We start from the raw sequence: 26,651 nt of genomic DNA, 5'->3' as shown, positions 1-26,651 counted from the left end.
GGTGGCTTTCTTAAATATATTCTGTAAAGCCCAAACTCCTACTGAATTGTGGTCCTAAAGCAGTGTTATACGTAAAAAGTTAGTTATTGATATATATCAACAGCCTTTGAATTAACTAGTGTGGTATGAAAGAGGACAGAATCCCTCTAAGATCAATCTGCGACGTGCACTCAGTACATAAATTCCTTCACCCAAATTCTTAAATGCCCATAAACAAGATCTGATAAGAGATTTGAAATGTCTGTGTATACATAAAATCACTCCACTCTGCCATACTCACCAATGGCAGAAAACTAGAGTCTCTTTTTCACTTGATGTCATGACCTAATCTTTCTTTGTCTATTCCCTCCTGCTCTCAAGAGCACCTCTTCCATCACTAAAATCCACCAATGTTACAACACTTCAGCCAATGACAGCTTGACTAGCTCCCCACCAAGTAACTCAATTTGTAAAACACTTCGACATTTATGCAAATGGACCACCATTGCTACACTAATGAATCTATAACTGAAATATAGATCCTTAATTGACAGGTCCTTATCATTTTATTTATACTGATGGGAATAAATCGCAACACCAAGAAGTAGTTGTACAACATAATCAGAAGTTGGTAGGCGTGTTTCTGCATTTGAAAGATGCTGTCTATTCTAATTTTGTGCCAGTTGCATAACAGTGGCACTAGCAGCACCACTATGATGATGAAAATCAGGTGTGCTCCAAATAAATGCTCTAACGGTCATTAGCATTAGTGACCTATGAGACTAGACGTGGCGAGTTGATGTTAGTCAAGAATGCCCTTAAGCAATGAAGCCCCCATTATCAACATCTCACTGAGTTCGAACAAGGTCATGTAATAGTGCTGAGAAGTTGGATGTTCCTTCTGCAATACTGGAGAAAGACTTGGCAGGAGTGTAGCCATTGTACATGATTGCTGCAGCAGCGGTCATGAGAATTTACGGTTGCAAGAAGACAGTATCTGGATGGTCACGTGGCACTATGGAGAGGGAAGACCATTGTGTTTGGTGTATGGCTGTGGCACGTCATACTGCATCTGCAGGAGCAATCTGGGTACCAGTTGGCACCACAATGACATAATGAATGATGCAAATTGGTTGCTCTAAGAATGGCTCTGAGCCAGATCGCCTGTGGTGTGCATTACACTGAACCCAAACCATCACGATTTGCGATTTCAGTGGTGTCAAGTGAGAACTCAGTGGAAGACAGGGTGGATGTCTTTTGTTTTTTCTGATGAAAGCTGGTTCTGCCTCAGTGCCAGTGATGCCCATGTGTTAGTTAGATGGAGGGCAGTTTAGGACCTGCAACCAACATGACAGTGTGCTAGACACACTGGACCTTCACCTGGAGTTAAGGTCTGGTGCATTGTCCTGTACAAAAGCAGGAACACTCTCATGGTTACCCCATGCACCCTAAATGCAGGTTTAGATGTCATTCTAGGGATTTGATCTGTTGTGTTGCCATTCCAAGAGGTGTTTTCTAACAGGGTACTGCTCGCCCACATACCGTTGTTGTAAACATGCTCTACAAGTGTCGTTATATTGCCTTGACCTGCACCATCACCAGATCCATTTCCAGTTGAGCACACATGTGATATCAACAGATGACAACTTTTGTGCTCTATAGATCGAGGAGAATCATGTAACAGAAGAGGATATAATCCTGTTTCTCAGAGAGCAGAACAAGTAACCACTTCTTCATCATCTGATGAAAGACATGAAGTTGCTCCTGATGGAACAGTTTGGATAGAAACAGTGCCTAATTCACAAGGTGGGCATGTTCCTATAAACAATATTTTGAGAGAATCTCCTTGACTTATACCACATGTAAAAAGAAATGTAAGTGTTGAACTTATATCAAGTGCATGGCACTTGTTCATAGACAATTATATAATCAAACGTATCTTGAAATGTACTACAACAGAGGCACACAGAGTACTAGGAAATGACAGCTGGTCAACGACCACAGAAGAACTAGAAGCATTTATGCCCATGGTGGTTGCTGAAGTACAGACCTTCACAGCTTATGGTCAGATTCCTGGGGCCTACTATTTTGTGTGGAAACCACGAGTAAAAATAGATTCTGTAAGATAATGAGATTCCTGAGGTTCGTCGAGAAGTCTACATGCTCTGTACGATTACAGAATGATAAGTTTGCATTGGTTTCTGCTGTCTGAAACAAATTCATAGAAAACTGTACAATGTGTTACAAACCTGGAAGTGACATATCAATAGACGAGCAGCTCTTCCTAAGTAAAACTTGGTACTCGTTCACACAATTCATGGCTTCAAAGCCTGACAAGTATGGGCAAAAATATTGTTTACCTATAGATGCTGAAAACAAGTATATACTCAATGGTTTCTCTTAAGGATACTGCATGATCCCAAGATGAAAGGATTTCAGATTATGTAGTGATGCATCTTATGGAACCATTTCTGGGCAAAGGCAGAAATGTCTTCACACAAACTAGTCAAAAAATTGAAAGAAAAATCAACCTTCATTGTAAGCTGTAACACGGTCTTTGACGCTAATGTTGGGACCATCAGAATATCATGATATGGCTGCCCACACCATCATGCTTCCACTTCCATGCTTAACTGTTGAAGTCCAGCAATCAGGATTGTAGGCTTCTTTTGGTGTTCTCCTGACATAAACCTGGCCTGACATTGGAAATAACATTGACTCAACGGACCATATGACATGTTTCCACTGATCAACTGTCCAGGATTTATGTTCCTGACACCATCTTTTACATTTATTTGCATTGGTTGTCATCACTAATGGTTTTGGTACAGCAGCTCATCCATGAAGATTCACTTTATGCAGTTCTTGTCGGACAGTGTCGATAGATACAGGGTCTTGAAGATGGCTATTGAGTTGTGCAGTCACTTTAGCCACCACAGTTTCATGTTGTTCTGACGCAATTTGTATTAGCATATGATGATCTCTGTCATTCAGTTTTGATTTGCACCCACTATTAAGTTTACATGATGATGTCATCCCATGTTTTGTGTAGGCTGTGATGACTGTTGAAACAGTTGCTCTTAAGACATTCAGTAAGTTGGCTGTCTTAGTTATTGATGTTCCAGCTAACCAGGCCCCCAGGATCTGCCCTCTTTGGAACTCTGTTAGGTCTTTCATTGTACACTGACCTCGGCCTCTGGATGCCAATGCGAAGTGTGCACTACTCGTAAACAACCTGCACTGATGCCTAGTCCGTACTGAACATGCACAGTCCAGCACAACACTTGCCTTACTTGTGTTGTTGACCGTCAAACACAATCATCCCATTACTACCACTGTTCACACTATTCCCTGTAAATGGTACAGTATCCAACAATTAAAAAGTAACGAGATTAATCACCCGATTCCAGGAATGTGGATCAGTTCCCTCAGCACTTATAACCAGGACAGAGGTGATATTATTTTTTACAGCCCATGTTCTTCAGTAATTCTACCTTTTGTGTCTCCATTAATATAGTTTTGAAGTAATCCAGAGTATCATATTTTCATTCTCCTTTACATGTTTTATGCTACACCTCTATAGCTGAGTGGTCAGTGTTGCTGTCTGCCATGCAGAGGACCCAGTTCGATTCCCTATCTGCCAGGAATTTTTCCTCCAGGGGAGGGGGAGGGGGATGCGAGAGGAGAGGGGTTGGTGTAGTGTGCACTCAGTCTTGTGAGGCCAACTGAGGAGCTACTCAACCAATTAGTGGTGTTCCAAAGTAAACTCAACAATGACAATGGAACAATGTGCTGACCATATGCCCTGCCAAACCACATCCAATAAGGCCACTGGCAGAGGATGACATGGCACCCATTGAGCTCCAACTGGTCTCTCTTGGCCCAATCTTCAATTTTGTCACATACTTTTCCCATTTTACTATCATAAAATTGGGAAATGGAAATGAAAATGTGTATGATTGTGGTTAGCATTGGCTTTGCTCCATCCTGAGAAGAATGTTTAGTCGCTCACAGTTGTTCACTGTCACACTCTTCCCTGTTCATAAAAAGGCTAACAGCAGTCCTGGTTCTTTAGTTACCAATCTAAAAAACTACATTAGTCTGTCCACTAATCTCTATGGAGTACCACTTCAAACTGTTCATCATTCTCTTTTCAGATTTTCTGTTTTGCCAACAAATTAAAACTAATTAAATTCCATAGTATGATTTCTAGAATGTAAGTTTTGTTCATCATGTTTCTGGTAACTCCTTTCTGAGTAGTTCAAACTGAACATGTCTTTAAATGAACAACTGCTCTAAAATATAGGTTTGCCTTTCTTCAACCTATCTTCTAAAGTAAGGTGTAGGATCAGAATTACCTGTGTATTTCTACTTCTCCAAAATCTAAACTGATCTTCCTGAGGTTGGCTTCTATCAGTTTTTCCAATCTTCTGTAAATAATTCATATCAATATTTTGTACCCATGACTTATTAAACTGATGGTTTGGTGGTATTCACAACTGTCAGCACCTGCCTTCTTTGGAATTGGAATTATCACATTCTTCCTGAAGTCTGAGGGTATTTGCCTGACCCACATATCTTGCACACCAGACTGAATTGTTTTGTCTTGGCTGGCTCTCCCTAAGATGTCGATCATTTTGAGGGAATGTCATCTACTCTAACGACCTTTTTGGAATTTAAGTCTTTCAGTGGTTTGTTAAATTCTTCTAACAGTATCACATCACCCATCCAAATCATCTACTTCCCTTTCTATAACATTTTCTCCATGTTTCTTTCCCTTATATAGCCCTTATGTATATTCCTTCAACCTTTCAGATTCCCTTTCTTTGCTTAGTTCTGGCTTTCTGTCTGAGCTCTCGAAATTCATACTGCTTCACTGCTTTTCTTCAAAGGTCTCTTTCATTTTCTTGCAGACACCATCTATTTTTCCCCTAGTCATGCATGTTTCTACAGTCTTGTATTTGTCCTCTAGCCATTTTTACTCAGCCATTATTGATTTTCTGTTAATGTCATTTTTTAAATGTTTGTATTGCCTTTTTCCTGATTCATTTTCTGCATTTTTATGTTTTACCTTTGCATCAGTTAAATTCAGTATCTACTATATTATTTGAGGATTTCTACCAGGGCTTGTGTTTTTGCCTATGATATCCACTAATGCCTTCACTATTTGATCTCTCAAAGCTAGCCCTTTGTCCTTTATTGTTTTCCTATTCCCTATTTCAATGTAATATTCCTTCTGAAACATACAGTAGTGTCTGTTTCTTTAAATTTCTCCATGTCCCATCTCCTTAAATTCCTGCTTTTTTGTAATTTATTCAATTTTAATCTGCAGTTCACAATCAGCAAATTATGGTCAGAGCTCACATCTGTTCCTTGAAATCTCTTAAAGTTTAAAAACTGGTTTCTAAATCTCTATCTTTCCATTAAGTAAACAATCTGGAGTCTTCCAATGTCTCCAGGTCTCTTCCACATGTACAACATTCTTTCATGATTCTTAAAGCAAGTGTTAGCAATGATTAAATTATGCTCTGTGCAAAATTCTACCATATGGATTCCTCTACCATTCCTTCCCTCCCCCCTCCCCCTCCTCCCCTCCCCAATTCCATATTCACCTACTATTTTTCCTTCTCTTCCATTTCCTAGTATCGAAAAGCAGTCACCCATCACAATTAAGTTTTTCTCTCCCTTAACTATCTGAATAATATCTTTTATCTCATCATACATTTCTTTAATCTCTTCATCATCCCTGGAGCTACTTGGCATATAAACTTTTATTACTGTGGTGGGTGTTGGCTTCACGTCTATCTTGGCTATGATAATGTGCTCACTACGGTGTTCATAGTAGATTACCAGCATTCCTATTTTCTTATTGATAATAGGGCTACTCCTGTGTTATTCTTATTTCTTTTTGTCTAGATAACTCTGTACTGACCTGACCAGAAATTCTGTTCTTCCTGTCACTGCACTTAATTAATTCTCACTATATCTAACTTCAACCTATCCACTTCCCCGTTTACATTCTCTTACCTACCGATCTGTCTGATTAAGATACCTAACATTCCATGCCCTGACCTGCAGAATGTTAATTTTGTCTGCCCTGATGACTATGTCCTCCTGAGAAGTCCCTGCCTGAAGATCTGAATGGGGGACAATTTTCATCTCTGGAATATTCTATCAAAGAGGATGCTATCAATGTTAGTGCTTGCATGCACCAACATTACCAAAACCAAGAGAACCTAGGTTCCATGATCACAGTTAAAAGTAAATTGCATTTAAAATGTCTATGCAATGCACCAACATCAATCACTGATCAGGGACTCTTGTTCACAACAGCCAAGATTAGATATTTTATGCAACAAATTTATTATTCTGACAGTGTATTAATTCTTCAAATATCAGCAGTTCAAGTTTACTGTAATGTATTAACATATCTTGGCAATTTCCTGACAGATGATCAGGGAAGTGAGTATTATATTCAAATATTCTATGTTTTTTTTAATCTGGCATGTTCCACACCCATGAGAACCACCTCATTTTTAATCTATGGAACAAAACCTGGATCTAATCTAATCCATCCCATCTGGTTAGCCATGCAGTCTAACGCACGGCTTTCCAGATTGCGAAAGAATGCCTAGTCCCTGGCACGAAACCACCCGGCAAACTTGTGTCGAGGTTCGGTGAGCTGGCCAATCTATGGATGGTTTTTAGGTGGTTTTCCATCTGCCTGGGGGAATGCAAGCTGGTTCCCCTTATTCCACCCCAGCTACACTATTTCAGCGATTGCTGTGCAAACAAATTTTCCACATACGTGTACACCACCATTACTCTACCACGCAAACACAGGGGTTACATTCGTCTGGTGTGAGATGTTTCCTCAGGGGAGGTGGAGGGGGGGGGGGGGTCCACTGGGGGCTGAACTGCACAATAACCCTGAAAGAGTGGTTAGGTGTGGGGCGGCGGAGGGGTGAAGTGGACTGCGTTAGTCATCGTGCGGTTGTGGACCACTGCAGCTGCAGCTGGGATGGAGCCTCTCCATCATTTCTAGGCCCCCGGTTAACATACAAAACAATGAAATACAATAATCTAATCTAATAATCAAATCAGCAAATTTTCATCAGTCAACCATGCATTTGCCCATGGTTAAGTCTGTGTACTGTGATGGAAGGAACCCCAGGGCGGCAAAGATATGATAGAGATACGAATTTGCATACAGCTACCTATATACACAAGCTTTCTAGAAAATCCTTGGTAAGTGACATCATTGTCACATGCTCTCCCTTTCGTCAACAAGCAGAAGTGTGTGTATACCTCACCACTAGTCCATTTGTTTATATTTGGTGAAAAAGAAAACAAAAGAACAACACCAAATTTTTCAAAGAATGAGGTGGACATACTTCTCAGTTTTGTTCTTGTGAAAATAAAAGAACAGATGGCTGCAGTATCAAAGAAGAAATGTACAGCATCTCGTTTTGGTCACTATTTTTTTCATTTTTTACCATTCACTTCAAATACCTATGTCATTCAATTATAAAATTCATCAAATATATACTAATTAGCACATCTAATTGTTATTTTATGAAAAATGCATGTCTTCTTATTTCTAACTATATGCTGCATACAAAAATCCAGTTTTCATTGCAAACAACAATCTTTTATAAAAGATTGTTGATCAAGATTATATAATTTTAAAACTACAAAATAAATTTTTCCTATCTTTTTTTACTTTTTCTTTACCACAGAGAGTAAGCATGCTACAACAAAGGCACAGCACTTGTCACAATAAATCTACTTTATTTTAGCATATTTAACATGCTCAGAAAACTTATAAGTTGAATTTCCTGAGAATTTTTGAGAGTTACATTGAACTGCTTTGAGAGAGGTTTATTTGAGTTTTGAACTTCAGGTATCATAAATGAAAAAAATTACACAAATCCAATTGTTGTGTGGTCATGTTTGGAGGCACAATTTAGTTATACTCCTGTAAATTTGATTCATAAATTGATAAACTTTCTAGGTTCATCTTACATATAGAGTACAGCACACAATGCCTTGAGTCTGTGTCAGTACATCAAAACATGCCACCATCTTAGTACTATATGCTTATAAAACCCTGGTCATCTCATGAAAATTGTGTTTGAGCCACAGTCAAATTTAACTGTGGTCAGCTCCCTCATTTAACTTTGATCGAGTTTGGTGTGCCAGAATTTTGTATTGAACAGGATTAAATGCTGACTTTACCATGTTAAACTTTTAATCGAGGTTGGTGCACTCATCTGTAAGTGATACAGTAGAGCTGCATGTCCTCAGTGATAAAAGTAAAAGTTGTAGAATCCCCTTTCTTTCCATTATTTTACAATACACAATAAGAAGTAGGATGCACTAGTTATTTTCCTGCTTCTACATTTCTCCCTGCCCCCCTCTCTCCAATGATTTCTATTTCTTTCCCCTTTGTCTTTTTGTCCTGTACTTTTTACTCAAAATGTTAGCAGTGATTGGAACACAACAGGAAGCTTTAGAAAAAGAAGTAAAATAAATCAGAGATTCCATCAACTTGGCTGCAATAAAATGTGCAAACAGATAGATTGTTAAATAATGATTGAGAATATTCACATGAGGATGTAGCTAATTGTAAAAGTAATAGATGAATATTAGTTATATATCAAAGAAGAGCTTTTACCTAGAAATGATTTTGGCCACTTTAGGTAGATCAAGTGTAAAAGTGTGTGATCAAAAACATGTATTTGATGTAGAGAATATATTTTCAGCTGCTTCTAAAGTAATACTTAAATGAAAACTTAACAAATAATAGGTACACACCTCAAGCCGCCGAGCTTTAAGCTCAACTTCAGTGTCAGCATCTGGCATGACATAGAATGGCACAGGTTTCTCAATTATGATTGGCTCTGGCGGTGGCTGTGGCTGTGGTTGAGGTGTTGGTGGCTCATGTGGTTGGTCAACTGATGCCGTAATTCTTGCCTCCTGCATCATTGCTTTTGTCTCTGCTGCCTTCTGCAAAGCCTCTTGTTCTGCCTTCAGCCGTGCACTCTCTTCAGAAAGGGCTTCCATCTGCTCTCTCAGTTCTCTAATTTCCTCTTGCACTTCTTCCTGCAGATGGTAAAGTGAAAAAAATTTGAAAGTAGGAAAAGATGAACTGAAACTTCAAGAACATGATGCATTCTAAGGGAGACAAAAATTTCCTGTTATCATCTGAATAGCATAAACAATGTTTAAGTTATACAGTAAAGCCTTGACCAGTAGGGGAATTTTCTCACTTTTTCATTTTTTGTCTTATTTCTGTGCAGAATTTTGTAGGTGGTGCATCATGTAATTGCAGTGATTACAATACAACATATGCACTTTTTCCTCAACCAGTACTACTAAAGGAGGTTCTCCATGTAAAGCATGCAAAGCAAACAAGTACTGGTACAGGCCTACCTGTTCTAACAAGGGAATGGTCCTGTCTGACATATAAAAACTTGCCCTGAATGTTTTATACAGGACGAACACACCAGAAGAAACAAAGTGTCAAAATTTTAACTACTAAGACACACTTCAAACATTCTTTTTTAAATATTGAAAATTTCCAAACTTGTGGCTTGTCAGGCAGTGGAAAAATGTACACCCCTACAGGAGCTCCAGCATACAGTACATGTGTAATGTAGCAGGCACATAACCTTTGTTGCCAATGTGTAGTAAGTAGATAATGTGACCAATGCAATTTTATTTTGTAAACTGAACTTCAGTTTACATTGACAGTTTCTCTGACACAACGGTTCACTGTTGCTATCCACTTGGATTTACAACTCATTTAATATCCATAATAAGTAGCACTAATATCCCAAAGACACACTGATTTGCCCACTCAGATTGTCAGTGCTATGACCATTTTTCATCTGAGAGAAAGAGAGAGAGAGAGAGAGAGAGAGAGAGAGAGAGAGAGAGAGAGAGAAGCAGATGATGACAGTAGGAACTGCAAAATTTCTGCAAGCATATCATGTTATCATGTCACTTGCTAATGTGTCTGCTGCTCACATTATTTCACTGGCAGTACTTTTACAGCTGTTTCCTTTGGTGATGACAAGCACCATAGTTTTCAGTTCCTGAAAAGGAATGCTAGCCATAGTGTTATCATGCCATTTTTTCCAAGACTGAAAGTAATATCTCCTGTGTGTCAATCCAAACAATACAATAACTGTTATAGAATATTAAACATTTTTCTGCAAAATTTTGAGTACTGAACACAAAAGAAAAACACAACATTTAAACATTAGTTGCTTTTGTTTTTTGACAATAGTATTACATACTGTCACTTTTCTAGCAGTGATGTGTGAATGGATACTTTTCCAAATAAACTGATGGCTTTTTGTAATCTCATGCTATGTTTTATGGTAGAAGTCCAATTTGACAACTATGTCCTGAAATATCCTGCAATTACAACTTGATTACTCATATATATCTAGCACTATTTAAATAATGGAAGGACTTAAGGTAATAACTTACAGTATAGTTGATGTGTTGAGTGGTCAACAGGCACATAAAAAAGGCTGAGATACTGGGTGATTCCATTAGCACTACCTAGCACAGAATAAACGCACACGCACGTTGACTGACAACATGACTGTGTGAGGCAACTGTAGAATGAACTAAATGGACTTTATATGATGAGTGAATTTTGAAAGGTTTTGGACTACATTGTCTGATTTTCCATGACAACCATTAGAGAGGAAGTAGGAGACCAGTGTTAATTAATCTGAAATGTGAAGAAATGCTAAACATTTAATAAAAACACAAGGCTTTGTTCTATTGGAGTAGTGGAGTATACAGTATTTGACTTTGCTCTTCAGCAGGCTGGATACGAGTTTAACATGCTGAAGTTAATTTTTTTAAGTGGTTGTCAGCCTCAGATTTTCCTGTTTGTGTTACGATACTGTCAGTTGTGCAAGTCTCGGTCAGGGCTTATGATCATTGTTGAAGAAGGGAGTCAACAGCTATCCATCTCCCTACTTAATTCTCAAAGGGAAATTTATTGTGTCAGTTTATGGTTTACAACTTCTGATTTACAATTTTGTCTTTGCATATCTGTTTCACGTAAATATAGATCTGACTGGCTATAGAATGGTTTCTGAAGGGTTGATGGCTCTAACTCCACGAGAAAATTATTTGAAATAACAGTGAATTACTCATGTATTTGAATAATGGATTCAAGTATTGTGCTATGTGATAACTGAATGAGACCTATAAGCATCAAAATGGATTCTGATGATGATTATTATTATTATCATCATTCTTAGACATGTTATGAAATAAATTATCATTTGGAGAGAAATTTTATAATTCATATAAGTACTGCAGGATGAAAAGTAATTCAATCACTAACAAATGGATATCTAGCAGAGTATGATTTATATTTGAGTGTCACAAGATGAAGGTATATGTAAGAATGCATCAATGAAATGGGAAAGATAATTTATGTATTAATCCTGCCAGAGGTGCATGCCTATGGGGGAGCCAAAGTAACTGGTTTGACCCATTGTTTTTGTGGCATGTCTTTTGCAATGATTGTTTTGAATATTGACCATTGGTGATGACAGCTATTAACTAGTTGTTTCCAAAATTCACTCCAGATTTTACATGGATTACTAGTCACTGTCTATTTCCTATCAGAAGGGCCATTTTCAGATGTGCTACACTCCAGTACGTCCACCAGATAAGAATTCATGAAACTGTGCTGGAAAATGTAATTGAGCACTGACATTATGCACCTCAAAAGTGCATCCCCCTGATACAAATCATGCATGGTCTCCATTCACAGAATATAAAGTGACTTGGTTAGCAAAGCAGGTTACAAGACCCTTTGCTAAAAAAGTGTTGACAACCTCTTTCCTGAGTGAAAGTACAGGACAGAAGACTCATCCAGTGATAGAGGTGGGGGGGGGGTGGGGGGGGGGGAGGGGAGAATGGCTTAAAAGACAGTACAGCATACGGCTCTAGTTTTTAAGACAGTTGTTAATCATTAAATGATGCAAAGACAGTGAAGAGAGGCGTCAACTTCAGTAAGATGCAATGAATTGGAAGAAGAGAGCTGCAGCAAAACTGCGCAGATCAGACAGAGGGGGCTGTAGGACTTGCCTTTGGTTGAGTGGTGACTGCTGCCTTGAGCTCTGTCTCAGTGCTGGCGTCGGCAAACGTAGGTGGTGGCTCATCAGAGGCAGGCTCAACACACACATCATCGGGCAGTGGGTCTGTCTGTGTTGCCACTGATGCCTCCTCAGCTGCCGATGGCTCTTCATCAGCAGCCATTGCCTCCACGTCCATGGCATCTTCACGCAATGCACCAACTAGAGGCTCTTCCTCTTCAGCCTCCCGCCGTGCTGCTTCTGCTATAGATTCTGGCAGTGCAGTGTCGTCCTCCACCTGAGGTGTTGGTTCCATTTTTCACAGATCATGTATATGGGGTATTATCATATAGGGGCTAAGGCGGATTGTTCCCAAAACATCAAACTATACGTACATTTGAAAAAAAATAATTTGGTTTCTTATTTTTATGAAAGTAGTGATGTATTATATTGATACAACTAGAACTACTGTGAAATGTAAGGGTGAAGTTGATAACAATGTTAACAACACAGAGGACTTAAAAAGTCAACACTTACATAGTAATTTACACTTACGTTACAAAATAGCACAATAAACATGACCTCATACTATGGTAACCAAAACTGTGAAAGAAAAATAACTGAAGGAGGAAATTACTGTCCCCTAATAAATACTACCAAGTGTCATTTCACTTTGTAATTTGCACCTTGCATTCCACTGACAAATTACTGGTGACTTAATTTGTCACTGGCTCATATTATATGTATGTTTCTGATGGATTTCATTTCGCTTTTTTCAGAGAATATAATATATTGGTTACACATGGAAAATTATTATTGTCTTTGTAGAAATTGGAGAAGGGCTAGAACCATACAATTTGAAATTTTAGTAGGCCTAGTATGCATGTTTGGGTGGTTCAGTTGGTAGATAACCTCTTGTGGATGCAGGTATCTAAGTTTGAGTCTCAGTCTATTCAACAATGACTGTATGAAAGTGAGTTGTTCCCACTATACAAGCTAGTACAGCTCAAACAAATTAACCTTGTGATTGACAGACGGGAGTAGTGAGAAGCAGTTTTGCTAGCTGATAAGCAACATGTGATATGCTCATGTGGTTGATAGTTGCATGTAGTACTTACAAATTATTATCATCACTGTAGATAGCGAAGAGAGAATTAGCAAAGATACCTGTATCAAAGTAGCTTTAGTAAGTCCTATACCTACATCAGTACCATAATCACACATTTAAAGATGAATAACAATCAAAAGATGAATGTTCAGTCTCACATACCATATTGCATATTAATCTTGGAAAAATTGAAAAATATGGACAGAACTGAAGCATTTGTACAACTGTTTATGGCACCAACCGTTAAACTTGACTTGTGAATAACTTTCACTGTTGTTCAAACGGTTACAGTTAGAGAAAGTTTCATAGAGGTTTGAAATTACTGTGAAATTTGTTGGAAGTCATTAAGTGCTCTCATTCCCAAATACTGGACGAATATAGTGTGGGCAATTTTTGTGCCTTAGGTTATGCTGCCTCATGACATATATACAACTTCTTACTATAATATTATCTTACTGCATATAAGCTGCCCTTAAAGGGTAGATTATGATAGAATTTTACATTTTTAAATTTGGGCAATGGTTATATGAAGTTCAGAAAGTCAAATTATTATTTTTTAAAGGAACACACCGCCATTTATCTGTTTTATTGTTTATTTAAGTACAACCCAAATTTTGTACTTTTATGCCTTTTTCAAGTATCAAATACTTTTCCTTCAGCACCAGTGGGCTCTCAACCTATGGACCTCAGGGCACTGGTCTGGTTGCCCTAAATCTGTTACACCCTTGCTTTGTTCATTTCTGCATGCTTAGAGAGGGTTGCTGTGCTAAATTAATTGTGGACATCCCATGGGAATCATCTTGCTTGTCAGAGCATGGAGCAAAGGTTGGCGATAAAATTTCTATTATAGATGTAGTAAGTAATTAATTGTCAATGCGTGTACAAGTAGGCCATGGAACAGGGCAGGCGATGCAGTTGCATGTTCATTTTGAAACAACTCATGCAGAAAGTGATTTACACCAGCTGCAACATGCTGAATACTCCATGGGCATTGAACTGTGAATTGAACAGCAAATATCAATCATGAAATTTTTTTTTTTTTTTATTTTATTTATTTATTTATTTATTTTTTTTTTTTTTTTTTGAGACATATGCTGATTGTGAACTTCTTACCGTGTCATCTGAAGTTAAACTGACTAATAATCATGACAAACAAAATGATGTTCTGCTCATGAGAAAAAAGTCACTAGACTTGTATGGTCTATCTATGAGGGATATTGTAGTATGTAAGGCCTATATAACATTAGTATTAGTATGTGAACAGTACAGCTAATTGATGTAATACCTCAGAATAGAAAACAAGTTCTGCCAGATCTGTGTTATTTTTCATAGTATAGCAGCACCCATTCGTTGCACATTGGGCTTTTGCTTTGTACTTGAAAAATAAAGCATTTTTACTATTGGTGCCACCACAGAAGAAGAAGAATCAGTTTGCCATAAAACAACAAGTAGGTGACTTAGGCAATGGTCGCTAAATATCACTGTCAGCTACCTGCATAATGTAATTTTGCACATGTCATGCTGTTTACATTGGTGTCGTATGTTTACAACTTCTTGCTGTAAAATGACAATGTATGCATGGTCTAAAGCCAAGTTTCCACACGCAACAAAAATTATGCCACTTGGCTGCTGCTCGAGTGCAGTCACCAAAGTTGCATGTGGAAACACCCAAATTCCTGTGGCAACAATGTATGACATCACTTTTAGCTATGCCACAAAAATTAAAAACATTTTAACTTTGTCACAGAACTTCCCTTCTCTCACCACTCAGTAACATCAGAATGGGCTGCTGTCTTTGACACTAAGATGCCATATTTGATGGTTTTCATATTTATGCTAGCATATTAAGAGGCCATGTGCTTTCAGTGATAGATTGCATTAAAGTCTTTCCAAAATGCATTGTTTTGTGTATGGTTTATTATGCTGCAGAGGTGGAATGTGCAATTTCAGTGTATAAATGTTTTGTCGTTGATGTTATGAGCACATAATGGTTCATTTCCATAGTGAAAGTAGATGATTTTTCTATTATGTGATGTATGAATAAAATTTGTATGTGAATAAGCAGATATTATATACTAAGTTAAATGACATTTGTAGTTTCACAGCAGCTAACTTTATTCTAAAAGTGGTGAAAATTAATGTAATACTGGCAGTATATTCAGATAATCATATTCTGGTATAGGTAACTTCAAATGCTTTTTAAATACTTGCCCAGTGGATTTGAGAAAGGAAATAACAAGTTTTCTGTTGGCAGTATTATTTTGTATTGAGTGTTGCTTTTAATAAAGGCATTCAACTATACTACAGTGTCTTTTAGTGCACTTGGATGAAGCATAACTCCAAAATTCAGTATAGCTTAATTTATATATTTCATTGTATTTAACTGACCGCGGTGCAAGAGTGAAAATGAGTCTTTAGGCCATCACAAATAGCATCCAACATCTCACACAAATACTTTGAAATAGTACTTTTGAGAATGTGATATAGGGCTAAATATTGGAAAGATTTAATCACCAAATGGCAAATACTGGAAGTGTCACTCCTAACCTTACTTGAGTCTTTCATTTGAGTATCAGACTTTTAATAGACCTTTAAATCATAGCTCTACAAGTACTCGAACCTAGCATGCCTTATCCAAATGTGTTTCACATATGGGTCTTCATTTACAAATGATGTGTCCATTACTTTGATCCGCTTGTGTCATTTGTGAATAAATTCCAATTCCAAATACAACATCTGTACTTTTTCTTCTTCTTATTGGATTCCTGGCTCAGTTCTAATACCATAAGCTGAATGACAACACTAATGTCTGTAGTCTGTATGAATAATCCCAGCTGATACCATGTTGAAAATGGTGTCACAACAATTTTTAAAAGAGTATGGGAACAACAGCACACAACTCCACTGCTGTATCAGCTGTCATGTCACTTGTTCTGGCATCACTTTTGTTGCATGTGGAAACACAAATTAAGATTGAAATGGTCATGTGGTGCATGTTGGCAGTGTACATAAGTAGACCTGTCCCAATCATGGCTGGAGACAGAGCATGTTCCTTTGAACTGATTTATGAATGCAGGTTTAATTTTATCTGTGTTGTGCAGGTGGCTTTATGTAGTCATTTCCTGTGGTAATAAGAGTGCCAGTATTGAAATGTGGTCTCTAATTAAATAAAAAATACACAGAAACATAAGATATGCAAGTCACAATGGTAGTCCAAACATTTTTGCAACATCTATAACACTGATGTATCACCTGTTGGTTGTTTTCGGGGTGTATGACCAATGTTTGTTTAGAGATTATTTAGATGTCTCACCAACATGAGTGGCTGGCACTGTCAAACATTCACAGTCCATTGCCGATTACAGACTGGGGTCAAGTGCGAGGCCAGAGGTGACATGTATCTGCCCACCAACTTCTGAGGACCTTTCCCCAGTCATTGCCTCTCTTTCTGCAGTGGTTGCTTCCTGCAGCATAGGAAATGAAGATCTATTTACATTGATCTTTTTTCTTGTTAAAACTGTTGTCATATTAGTTAATTCTTATGGCTTCCCTGAATGAATGGGCATGAAAGATCTTCGCTAACCTGCATGTCAGTAAATTTTGTAATGTGGCAGGTTCCACACAGCACATCCTCTGTTATGGCTGATAACTCCATCCATTCCAACCAGCAATATGTTTACAGTCAGTGATCCTATACATGGAATGTGATATACTCACGATATTGTGTCAGGGGCCCCTTTGTTGTCTGCTAATCTGAGATATTCTTTGATTATCTTGCCAGATTTGTAAATAGTCTTTACATCATGTTTGCACAACATATGGCTAGTTTTATCTATCATCATGAGGACATATGGCAGAAAGGTCATGACATTTCTTCATCCAATGTGTCATTTCCATGGCTGTTAGGTTTTCTGACACTTTTTGTGCAACTACCTGTCACTTTTCAGGATGAATTTCCGGTGTTTCATCTCAATTATGAAATGCTGTTGGTCATATATTCATCTTGCATGGACTACTCATGATGTTGGGAGTATACCACATAAAATGTTCATGTGGAAAAATCTATTTAGGGATGACTAGGCAATCCAGCAATGCCAGGATCATCAAACATAAACAATATTGCAGGTTGTGACAGGTGGAGAAATCTGTCATGGGAGAGCATGTGCTGTCTGAGATCAGCCAAATAAAAGAAATTCACTGACATGCAGGTTCTTGCTATGGAGAAGAATTACCATGCCCGTTTGTTCAGAGAAGCCACAGAAATTCAGTAACATGGTAACAGTTTGACAAGAAAGAAGATAGTCTCAAGGTAAGCAGATTCTGGATTCTTGTGCTCTAGTGAATAACTGTTGAAGGTGAGACATGGAGCACCACAGCATTAATATCCAGGGAAAAGTCCTCAGACATTGGTGTGACAGCTACATATGATCTCTGGCCACAGTCTTGATTAAAATCCACCAGCAGCAGAGGATGGTGAATCTTTGGCTTTGATAGCCACTTGTATTGGTGACATGTCAGAAAAATCAATATACTACCATATTCTGAAGATCTTGAGACAAAAGGCAACAGGCAACATGATAAGTGGTTACAGAAGCCTCAAAATTTTGTACCTTTAATGTTTTTCACCTGTCTGTCCTCAGCTGCTTTTGTACAGAATGATTCAAAAAGAAAGACCAGCTTTAAATTTTTTATTACAAACAAATTATAAAAGATACAAACATAATGCACATGTTACTGGCTAGAGGAAGGTTCAAAGTTTTATATTCGCACAGACACTATAGTATACACTTGTGGCGACTATCGACCAAGTCACGTGTAATATCTTTGTTTTTTGGCAAGCTCTTTGCCCGAGTCTGTGGTCGCGCGTGAAAGTGTACGGACGTGTACCGAGAATTCAGAATGTAAACAACTGTATATGTGTGCTTACGAGAAATAAAAATAGTGTTTATTACACGTGGTGTAGCGTGCATCATTGGATTCGGCAACCCTACAACGCTACCCATACTGGTGACCCCGAATTTTGTTCGCGAGTGCTACAACGAAATCTTATACCGTCGAGCAGTACACAATGGATCGCTTGCCGCCTGCTACACCGAACACGTGCCAACTAAGTGTTCCAACGGATGCTTCGGCATGGTTTTACAATTATCCACCGGGCGTCCGCAATAGTTCTATGCAGTTTCCGAACACATCGACTAGCTGTACTCAACAGGACAGTGTTTATACAATTCCACAGCCACGTGTGCCGGCATCAGGTACGAACAATAACTTTCCGTTACCGTACATGAGTCAGCCGTCGTGTGACAGTGTTCCGTACCATCAGAACGTTTTCCGCGCAAAAAACTTTGAATATGAACGTATTACGTCCAATACGAACTTTCCACGTGTTCCGAGTGCTCAACAGCCGACACAATGTGCTCAGACCCCAGTGACTATGTTTACAGGTTTCCCAAGTGCAAGTGTGAATTTTCCACCCGAATCAGTGACTGTACAAATCGAGCCGGACGCTCAAGACAGGAGAGTTCATATTTCTGCCGGAACTCCGGATTTTGCACCAAGCCCCCCTACACCACCAGCGTCCGCTTTACGAGTGTTTCCGACGGCACACGCCGTTCCTGCCGCGTGTGTTCCACAAACATTAGGTGATTTTAACTATTTTAATGCACCTGTAGGGGAGGGGCCCGGAAACTGTATTCCGTCGTTCGCCGCACATCGGTCGACTACGGTCGATTCTACCGCGCCGGTCCATTCTACGCCCGTCGGCGTCACTCCGTCGACCGCTTGATTCGTCGATTTCTCGACCAAGGTCGAGCCAGCCGCGCCTACCGTGCCGCGTGCCACTGACAGTGGCGGAAGCTGGTGCACCGCTACTGCACCCGAGACAATTACGTTGCAGAACTATGGACAGGGAGAGACAGTTTCTGATAAACATTTATGTCAAGACTTTCCCACCCGTTGGCCGAAGCTACCACCCCTTCGCAAGGATCACCCACGCACATGGTTTGCCTTGGTTGACCACGTCCTGCAGCTACACGGCGTCGCCGACGACAATTCGAAGTTCCTATGCTTACTGTGTCACCTCCATGACGAAGTGGATCTGATCTGCGACATTGTGGCTTCGCCCCCCGCTACGGACAAATATGCGTTCGCCCGACGCACCATCCTCGAGCGACTATCCACATCGACAGAGGAAGCTATCCGCCTCATCAGTCAGGAATCGCTGGGATCCAGGTCCCCGTCGCAACTCTGGCGTCATCTCCGCGCTATGATTGACAGGCATCACATGCCGGACATTACACTTTGGACCATCTGGTTGCTGAAACTTCCCCCGCAAGTTCAACTTCACCTTCTACATGTAACTTCGGCCCCACTAGATGCCAAACTGAAGATCGCAGACTAGGTTTACAACATTCTGCCCCCCCCCCCCCCGCATCCCCCCCCCAGGGTGCCCTCAGGCCTCAGGGGTTGGCACACCTGCGCGGCAGTTCCCATCCTGCAGTACAGAGTGCGCACGACTCGCTCCACGCATGCGCGCGGAGCCAACGCCGCCTGGCAACCGCCGCAGTAACTCCTCTCCTACCAGCACTACTGCAGCGTCGCCATCAGAGGGAACTACAAACAAGTCCCCCTCCACTGCCGCTTCGACCTCAACCAGCGCGACGGGCGACGCCACGCGCCGCCCCGCTTGGTGTTATTTCCACTCCCGCTTTGGCGACGCGGCTAAGAAATGTCGTTCTCCATGCGCGTTCCCAAACTAATAACGCGACCCAATTCAGGCGCTACGGGGCGCGTTGCACCGCACAGACGCCTATCACTAAATACTTCTTCTCCTCACGCGCCAGGACGCTTGTACGTGAAAGATGCAGTGTCTTGCCTTTCATTTCTAGTCCACACGGGGGCCGAGGTTAGTGTGATACCTTTGTCCGCAGGTATTAAATTCGAGCTTCAGCCTTGCCCCCCGCTTCGAGCCGCCAATAATTCCCTGATCCGCTCTCATGGAATAACGAATTTAAGCCTTAAACTGCAGGACATTAATACGCCCTTACAGTGGACTTTCGTTATCGCGGATGTGGATGAACCCGTGCCTGGGGTAGATTTTCTCTTAGCCCACGCACTGTCACCCAACCTACAACGAGGCACACTAACCTTTAACTCGGGAGACCGTACCACCGGTTCAGATATCTTACCCCTCTCATCCGAAAGCGCCATTCTGCTGTGTGAGCTAGCGGAAACTGCTGTTGCAGTGCTTTCTCTTAGATCACACAACGACGAACTTCGGGACAGCAATGGGGCCCTCCGCTTGCGCATCGCCGCCGTGCAAGCCAAGCTCACGGACGCGCGTAAGCAGACCGCCCAGCTGTCGCACACGGCCACGCCCCCAACCCCCGCACCACTTCCTCGCACCTGCAGCCGACGCCGCGTGACATTTCTACTGCCGGACGGAAGCTGTACCCGCGACGCTACCAGGTACCCCACCGAGCTCTTCGACAAGGACTACCAGTGGATCACCGCCACTGCTGCTGAACTGCCGGCCTTGGACACACACACGTGTGCATTACAGGTTAGTCACAGTGCAACGGGTGCTGGTCCAGCATCCCCATCGGTGTTCGCGATCAATAACGGTACTGTCCACAGAATAAATACCACAGAAGGCCCACCGGTACGTGCAAAGGCTAGGCGTTTAAATCCGGAAAAACTTAAACACACTAAAGCTATTGTTCAGGAACTTTTAGATAATAAGACTATCCGCCCTTCTTCTAGTTGTTGGTCATCACCCATTCATTTGGTGCCCAAGAAAGATGACACTTTCCGCCTCTGCGGTGACTATCGGGCGCCTAACGCCAGAACAATTTTAGATAATTATCCCGTCCCAAATATTCAAGACTTTGCTTCCCAGCTGCATGGGGCACAAATGTTCAGTGTAGTCGATTGTCATAAGGCGTACCACCAACTGCCAATGGCACCTGAGGACGTTGAAAAGACCGCTATCATCACCCCGTTCGGGTTGTTCGAGTATTTGTTTATGCCATTCGGCCTTAAAAATGCTGCACAGACGTGGCAACGGTTCATCGACTCGCTGGTTGGAAAACTGGACTTTGCATATGCGTACCTGGACGACTTGTTAATTTTTTCTTCCTCCCTTGAGGAACATGAACAACATTTAAATACAGTGTTCCAACTATTAAAAGCAAACGGTATCGCAGTGAACAATACTAAGTCACAACTCCGCCGCACCAGTGTCACTTTTCTGGGCCACAGAGTTTCTGGCGACGGCATCCGCCCCCTAACTGAACGGGTGGAGGCCATTAGTACGGTGCCTTTGCCCAAAGATTTTCAGGGCCTCCGCCGCTTCCTTGGAACGGTAAATTACTACCGTAAACATATTCCCCGTGCCGCCGACATACAAGCCCCACTGACGGATGCCCTCGCAGGAAAAAACACATCAGGGTCTCGGGCGGTCACGTGGACTCCAGATATGCGTTGCGCATTTGATAATCTAAAGTCAGCCTTAAAGACAGCTGTTACGCTTGCTCACCCCATTCCTGATGCTCCCATCTCGATTACTACAGACGCAAGTGATACAGCAGTGGGGGCAGTACTTCAGCAATCCGTGGGTTCTGTTGTACAGCCGCTCAGATTTTTCTCCCACAAACTGACCGCTTCCCAACGTAAATGGTCGACCTTCGACCGGGAACTGTTTGCTATTTACGCTGCTATCAAATATTTCCAAGACGATATCGAAGGTCGCCATCTCGTGGTATTTACCGACCACGAGCCATTGGTTTACGCTTTCCGTAACCCAGGTAAGGACTCATCCCCAAGACGTTTTAGGCATATGGACCTTATATGTCAGTTTATGAATGACATACGTTACGTCAGAGGCGCAGACAATGTCGTCGCTGATTTTCTGTCTCGGGTGTCGGTTTTATCTTCACAACTGGACCTCAGTGAGCTCCCTAAATTGCAGACAGAGGATACTGAACTCGCAGCATTGCATTCCGATATCAAAACAGGACTCAAACTAGAGTTACGGACACTTCCTGGGTTTTCATCACCCATCTGGTGCGACATTTCAACAGGACGCATACGCCCGGTGATTCCTGCACCTCTCCGCCGGGACATATTTAATAGTATCCACGACTTGGCACACCCTGGCATTCGCGCCTCCGCACGTCTGGTATCTGAATGTTTTGTTTGGCCCGGGGTGATAAAACAGTGTCGCAGTTGGGCACGAGCATGTGTGGCTTGTCAGCGCGCAAAAGTAGGACATCATGCACAGCCCCCCATGAGTACGTTCGATGTGGCAAAAAGAAGATTCCAGCACATACACATCGATATCGTCGGGCCCTTACCTCCCTCAGGCCCCTTCCGTTACATACTGTCCACAATTGACAGGTTTACCCGCTGGGTAGAGGTAATTCCTCTCACTACTATCACAGCCGATGCAGTGGCCCGAGCCCTGCTGTTAATGTGGATCTCGCGCTTCGGCTGCCCAGTCTCTGTCACCACCGACCAGGGCCGCCAGTTCGAGTCTGCCCTCTTCCGACAGCTTTGTGAACTGTGTGAGGTGAAACGATTTAGGACTACAGCATACCACCCCCAGAGCAATGGGCTTGTGGAACGCTGGCACCGAACGCTTAAAGCTTCCCTGATGTGCCACGGAGGTGAGTGGGCCGATGCCTTACCATGGGTAATGTTAGGTGTTTGGGCCGCGTACAAAGAGGACCTTGGCGCATCCCTGGCAGAGGTACTGTATGGAGAACCCCTCACACTCCCAGCAGAGTTAGTCGAGCCTTCACTTCCTCCAGATCAAATCTGCGACTCGACATTCGTCGGGCAGGTCAAGGAGCTAATTGCTAACATCCGCGTGCCGCCTCCTCGACCACACACGCCCCCTCCCGTATTTCTGCATAAGGACTTGGCGTCGTGCACTCATGTCATGGTGCGTGATGACACCATCCGACCGGCACTCAGACCTCCATATACGGGCCCGCACAGAGTCATATCACGGCATACCAACACGTTCGAAGTGCTCATTAACAGCACGCCTCAAACGGTATCCGTCTGCCGCCTCAAACCTGCATGGACTCTGGGAGAACTGCCCGATACCCCACCCAGTCAGACCCCATCCCCTGCTGCACCCACCTCGCATGAGGCATCTACCGACAGTCCATGGATGAGCGACGCCCATTCCCACACGTGTGACGTTCCCCACTCCCAGTCGTGTGACAGTGCTACAGGTGCGTGTGACATTCCTATGCAGAGTGATGCGTGTGATGACTTACCCTCCTACAGGCAGCCCCTCGCCTCTCCCCTGTTAGGATTCAGTGATGTATCAGGGACCAGCCTCAGAGCGTGTGATGTCACCGATGACGACTCGTGTGGAGATTCTGTCAACCCGTATAAGGAAGTGGTAGTGAATGTCAACACAGATCTTATTTGCAGCTCTAATGTGTTTTTTGTTATGCAGCCGGATAATGTGTACATCTTCTACGAACAAGCCAGCTTCCCCAGTGACAACTTAACTCACATTCATCTCCTCCAGTCTGTCCCCTTGCCTGTTGGTACTGACCCATCAACGGTCAAAGTCCTACGTACCGCCACAGGCATTCAGATCCGCTATCCTGGCCCCTCACAACCCACCATCCCCTCCCCAGATCCCTCAACTGCTGTACGAGGATTCACCCGGTCAGGCAGGACCATCCGCCCCCCTCGCTGGCTCGAAGACTTCAATTACTAATGTAATGTAATGTAAGGTATGGTTTCTGATTAAACACCCTCTCCCTCCCCCCTGGGTGTTCCCTTTACATGTATGCCCCAATATTTATGTTTGTGCTCCACACTATAGGGGGGGGGGGCTAATGTGGCGACTATCGACCAAGTCGTGTGTAATATCTTTGTTTTTTGGCAAGCTCTTTGCCCGAGTCTGTGGTCGCGCGTGAAAGTGTACGGACGTGTACCGAGAATTCAGAATGTAAACAACTGTATATGTGTGCTTACGAGAAATAAAAATAGTGTTTATTACACGTGGTGTAGCGTGCATCATTGGATTCGGCAACCCTACAACGCTACCCATACACTCAACACGAGCACCATGTGTTGCTCAAGAAACATTGAAATAGTAATCCAGTTCATTCTAAACAAGAATTAACAGATCCCTGTTTATTGAATCAACAGCTTCAACAATTTGATTTCTCAGCTCTTGAAGAGTAGCTACCATAGGTGAAATCTGTCACTCAATTTTAGTTACTTTAGTTTCAGTTAGTTCCATGTTCCATGGATCATTTTCCACACTAAATCATAATGATGTGGAATGAGTCATTTCACATTGAAAGTTAATTTGTACATATGTTTACATTATGAACATTCTTAAGTTTTTAATTTTTTTATTACAAAGAGAAAAAATCTATAGATGTGAGTTAGTAATTCCTAGCAACCACCTTTTACACATCACAGAACAGAAAGAGTTGTCAAGGAGAAACTCTGTCAGTTTGTCTTAAAATTTTACTCTGCTGTCTGTCAGACATTTCATATCACTGGGTAAGGTAACAAAATTTTTTGTTACAAGAATGTGCACTTCTTTTTGTGCTAAAGACAACCTTAATGTGGACTAATGAAGTTTTCCTTCTAGTATTGTGATTATGAACATCATTGTTCCTTTTGAACTGTAGTGGATTATTTACAACAAACTTCATGAGGGGATAAATACACTGTGAAGCAGTAGCCAGAATGCCCAACTCATTAAACAGATGGCTACAAGATGATCATGGGTGAGCACCACATATTATTCTAACAGCACTGTTTTGTGCAATGAATATTTTCTTTCTTAAAGATGAGTTACCCCAGAGCATTGTTCCATATGATGTTACTGAATGAAAATATGCAAATGTGCCAACATACTGGTTTGTCTCTCCCCAAGTTTTGCAATGATTTGGCTAAACTAAGTTGTTTTAGGAGTTCCAAACGGCATTTTTTCCAACAGATTCTCTTCTATATGGATCCGTGACAACTTTGAAGTTTCCACCCTATTTATTATTTCCTCTTTGCGTGTTACACTTAGCATTGGTGACAGTGAGACCATTTGCAGAAAACCAGTCAATAATACTTTTAAGAATTTTGTTCACCATTTCTTCTGTCTCCATATATGCATGCCTGGATAGATCACAATACTAGTTTCATCTGCAAAAGAACCAGTCTGCTTGTTGTATATTAGACAGAAGATCATTTACAGATATGAAAAATGTAGTAGACCTAGAATTGAACCTTGGGGAACCCCACATGTGATTTCCTTCCAGTCAGAATTATGTCCCTGGACTATGTTGCTTCAGTTACTAAGCACAATTTTCTATGTTCTTTTGGTTATATGTGACAATATCTATTGGTTGGCTATACTACAACTCCAATAAAACATCAATTTATCTAGGAGAATATTGTGATTCACACAGTCAAATGCCATAGAGATTGTAGAAAATACCAACCATCACTATTTTATTATTTAATGATTGCAAAATCTGGTGAGTGAACATGTAAATGGCGTTCTCAGCAGAGCAGCCCTTCTGAAACCCAAACTGTGATTTGCTAAGGATACGGTTGTTGCTAGTGTGAGATACTACTCTAGAATGCACCACTTTATCAAAAAATTTGGAGAGTGATGTCAGCAGTGAAATGTGTTAGTAGTTACTGATATCTCCCTTATCACTTTCCTAAAGTGGGATTTAATAACAATATATTTCACTCTCTCTGGAAAAATGCCTTGAGTTAGTGATGCTTTACATACACTCCTGGAAATTGAAATAAGAACACCGTGAATTCATTGTCCCAGGAAGGGGAAACTTTATTGACACATTCCTGGGGTCAGATACATCACATGATCACACTGACAGAACCACAGGCACATAGACACAGGCAACAGAGCATGCACAATGTCGGCACTAGTACAGTGTATATCCACCTTTCGCAGCAATGCAGGCTGCTATTCTCCCATGGAGACGATCGTAGAGATGCTGGATGTAGTCCTGTGGAACGGCTTGCCATGCCATTTCCACCTGGCGCCTCAGTTGGACCAGCGTTCGTGCTGGACGTGCAGACCGCGTGAGACGACGCTTCATCCAGTCCCAAACATGCTCAATGGGGGACAGATCCGGAGATCTTGCTGGCCAGGGTAGTTGACTTACACCTTCTAGAGCACGTTGGGTGGAACGGGATACATGCGGACGTGCATTGTCCTGTTGGAACAGCAAGTTCCCTTGCCGGTATAGGAATGGTAGAACGATGGGTTCGATGACGGTTTGGATGTACCGTGCACTATTCAGTGTCCCCTCGACGATCACCAGTGGTGTACGGCCAGTGTAGGAGATCGCTCCCCACACCATGATGCCGGGTGTTGGCCCTGTGTGCCTCGGTCGTATGCAGTCCTGATTGTGGCGCTCACCTGCACGGCGCCGAAC

General features: G+C 41.6%; 1 protein-coding gene across 5 annotated transcripts in view; it reads right to left on the bottom strand.

Annotated features, from left to right (window-relative positions):
- Positions 1–26,651, bottom strand: part of LOC124613013 (titin) — a 475,930-nt gene that overhangs the window by 28,431 nt on the left and 420,848 nt on the right. For all 5 annotated transcript variants that reach the window (XM_047141586.1, XM_047141596.1, XM_047141570.1 and 2 more), the window contains 2 exons: positions 12,109–12,393; positions 8,797–9,084 (listed from right to left, as the gene is read on the bottom strand). In XM_047141586.1, coding sequence (XP_046997542.1) covers positions 8,797–9,084; positions 12,109–12,393 — 573 coding nt within the window. The remainder of the gene's footprint in view (positions 1–8,796; positions 9,085–12,108; positions 12,394–26,651) is intronic.

Source organism: Schistocerca americana, chromosome 1 (assembly GCF_021461395.2).
Source record: "Schistocerca americana isolate TAMUIC-IGC-003095 chromosome 1, iqSchAmer2.1, whole genome shotgun sequence".
Taxonomy (NCBI): Eukaryota; Metazoa; Arthropoda; class Insecta; order Orthoptera; family Acrididae; genus Schistocerca; species Schistocerca americana.
The sequence above is the reverse complement of the archived record's forward strand: the minus strand, read 5'-3'. Positions and strand labels throughout refer to the sequence as shown.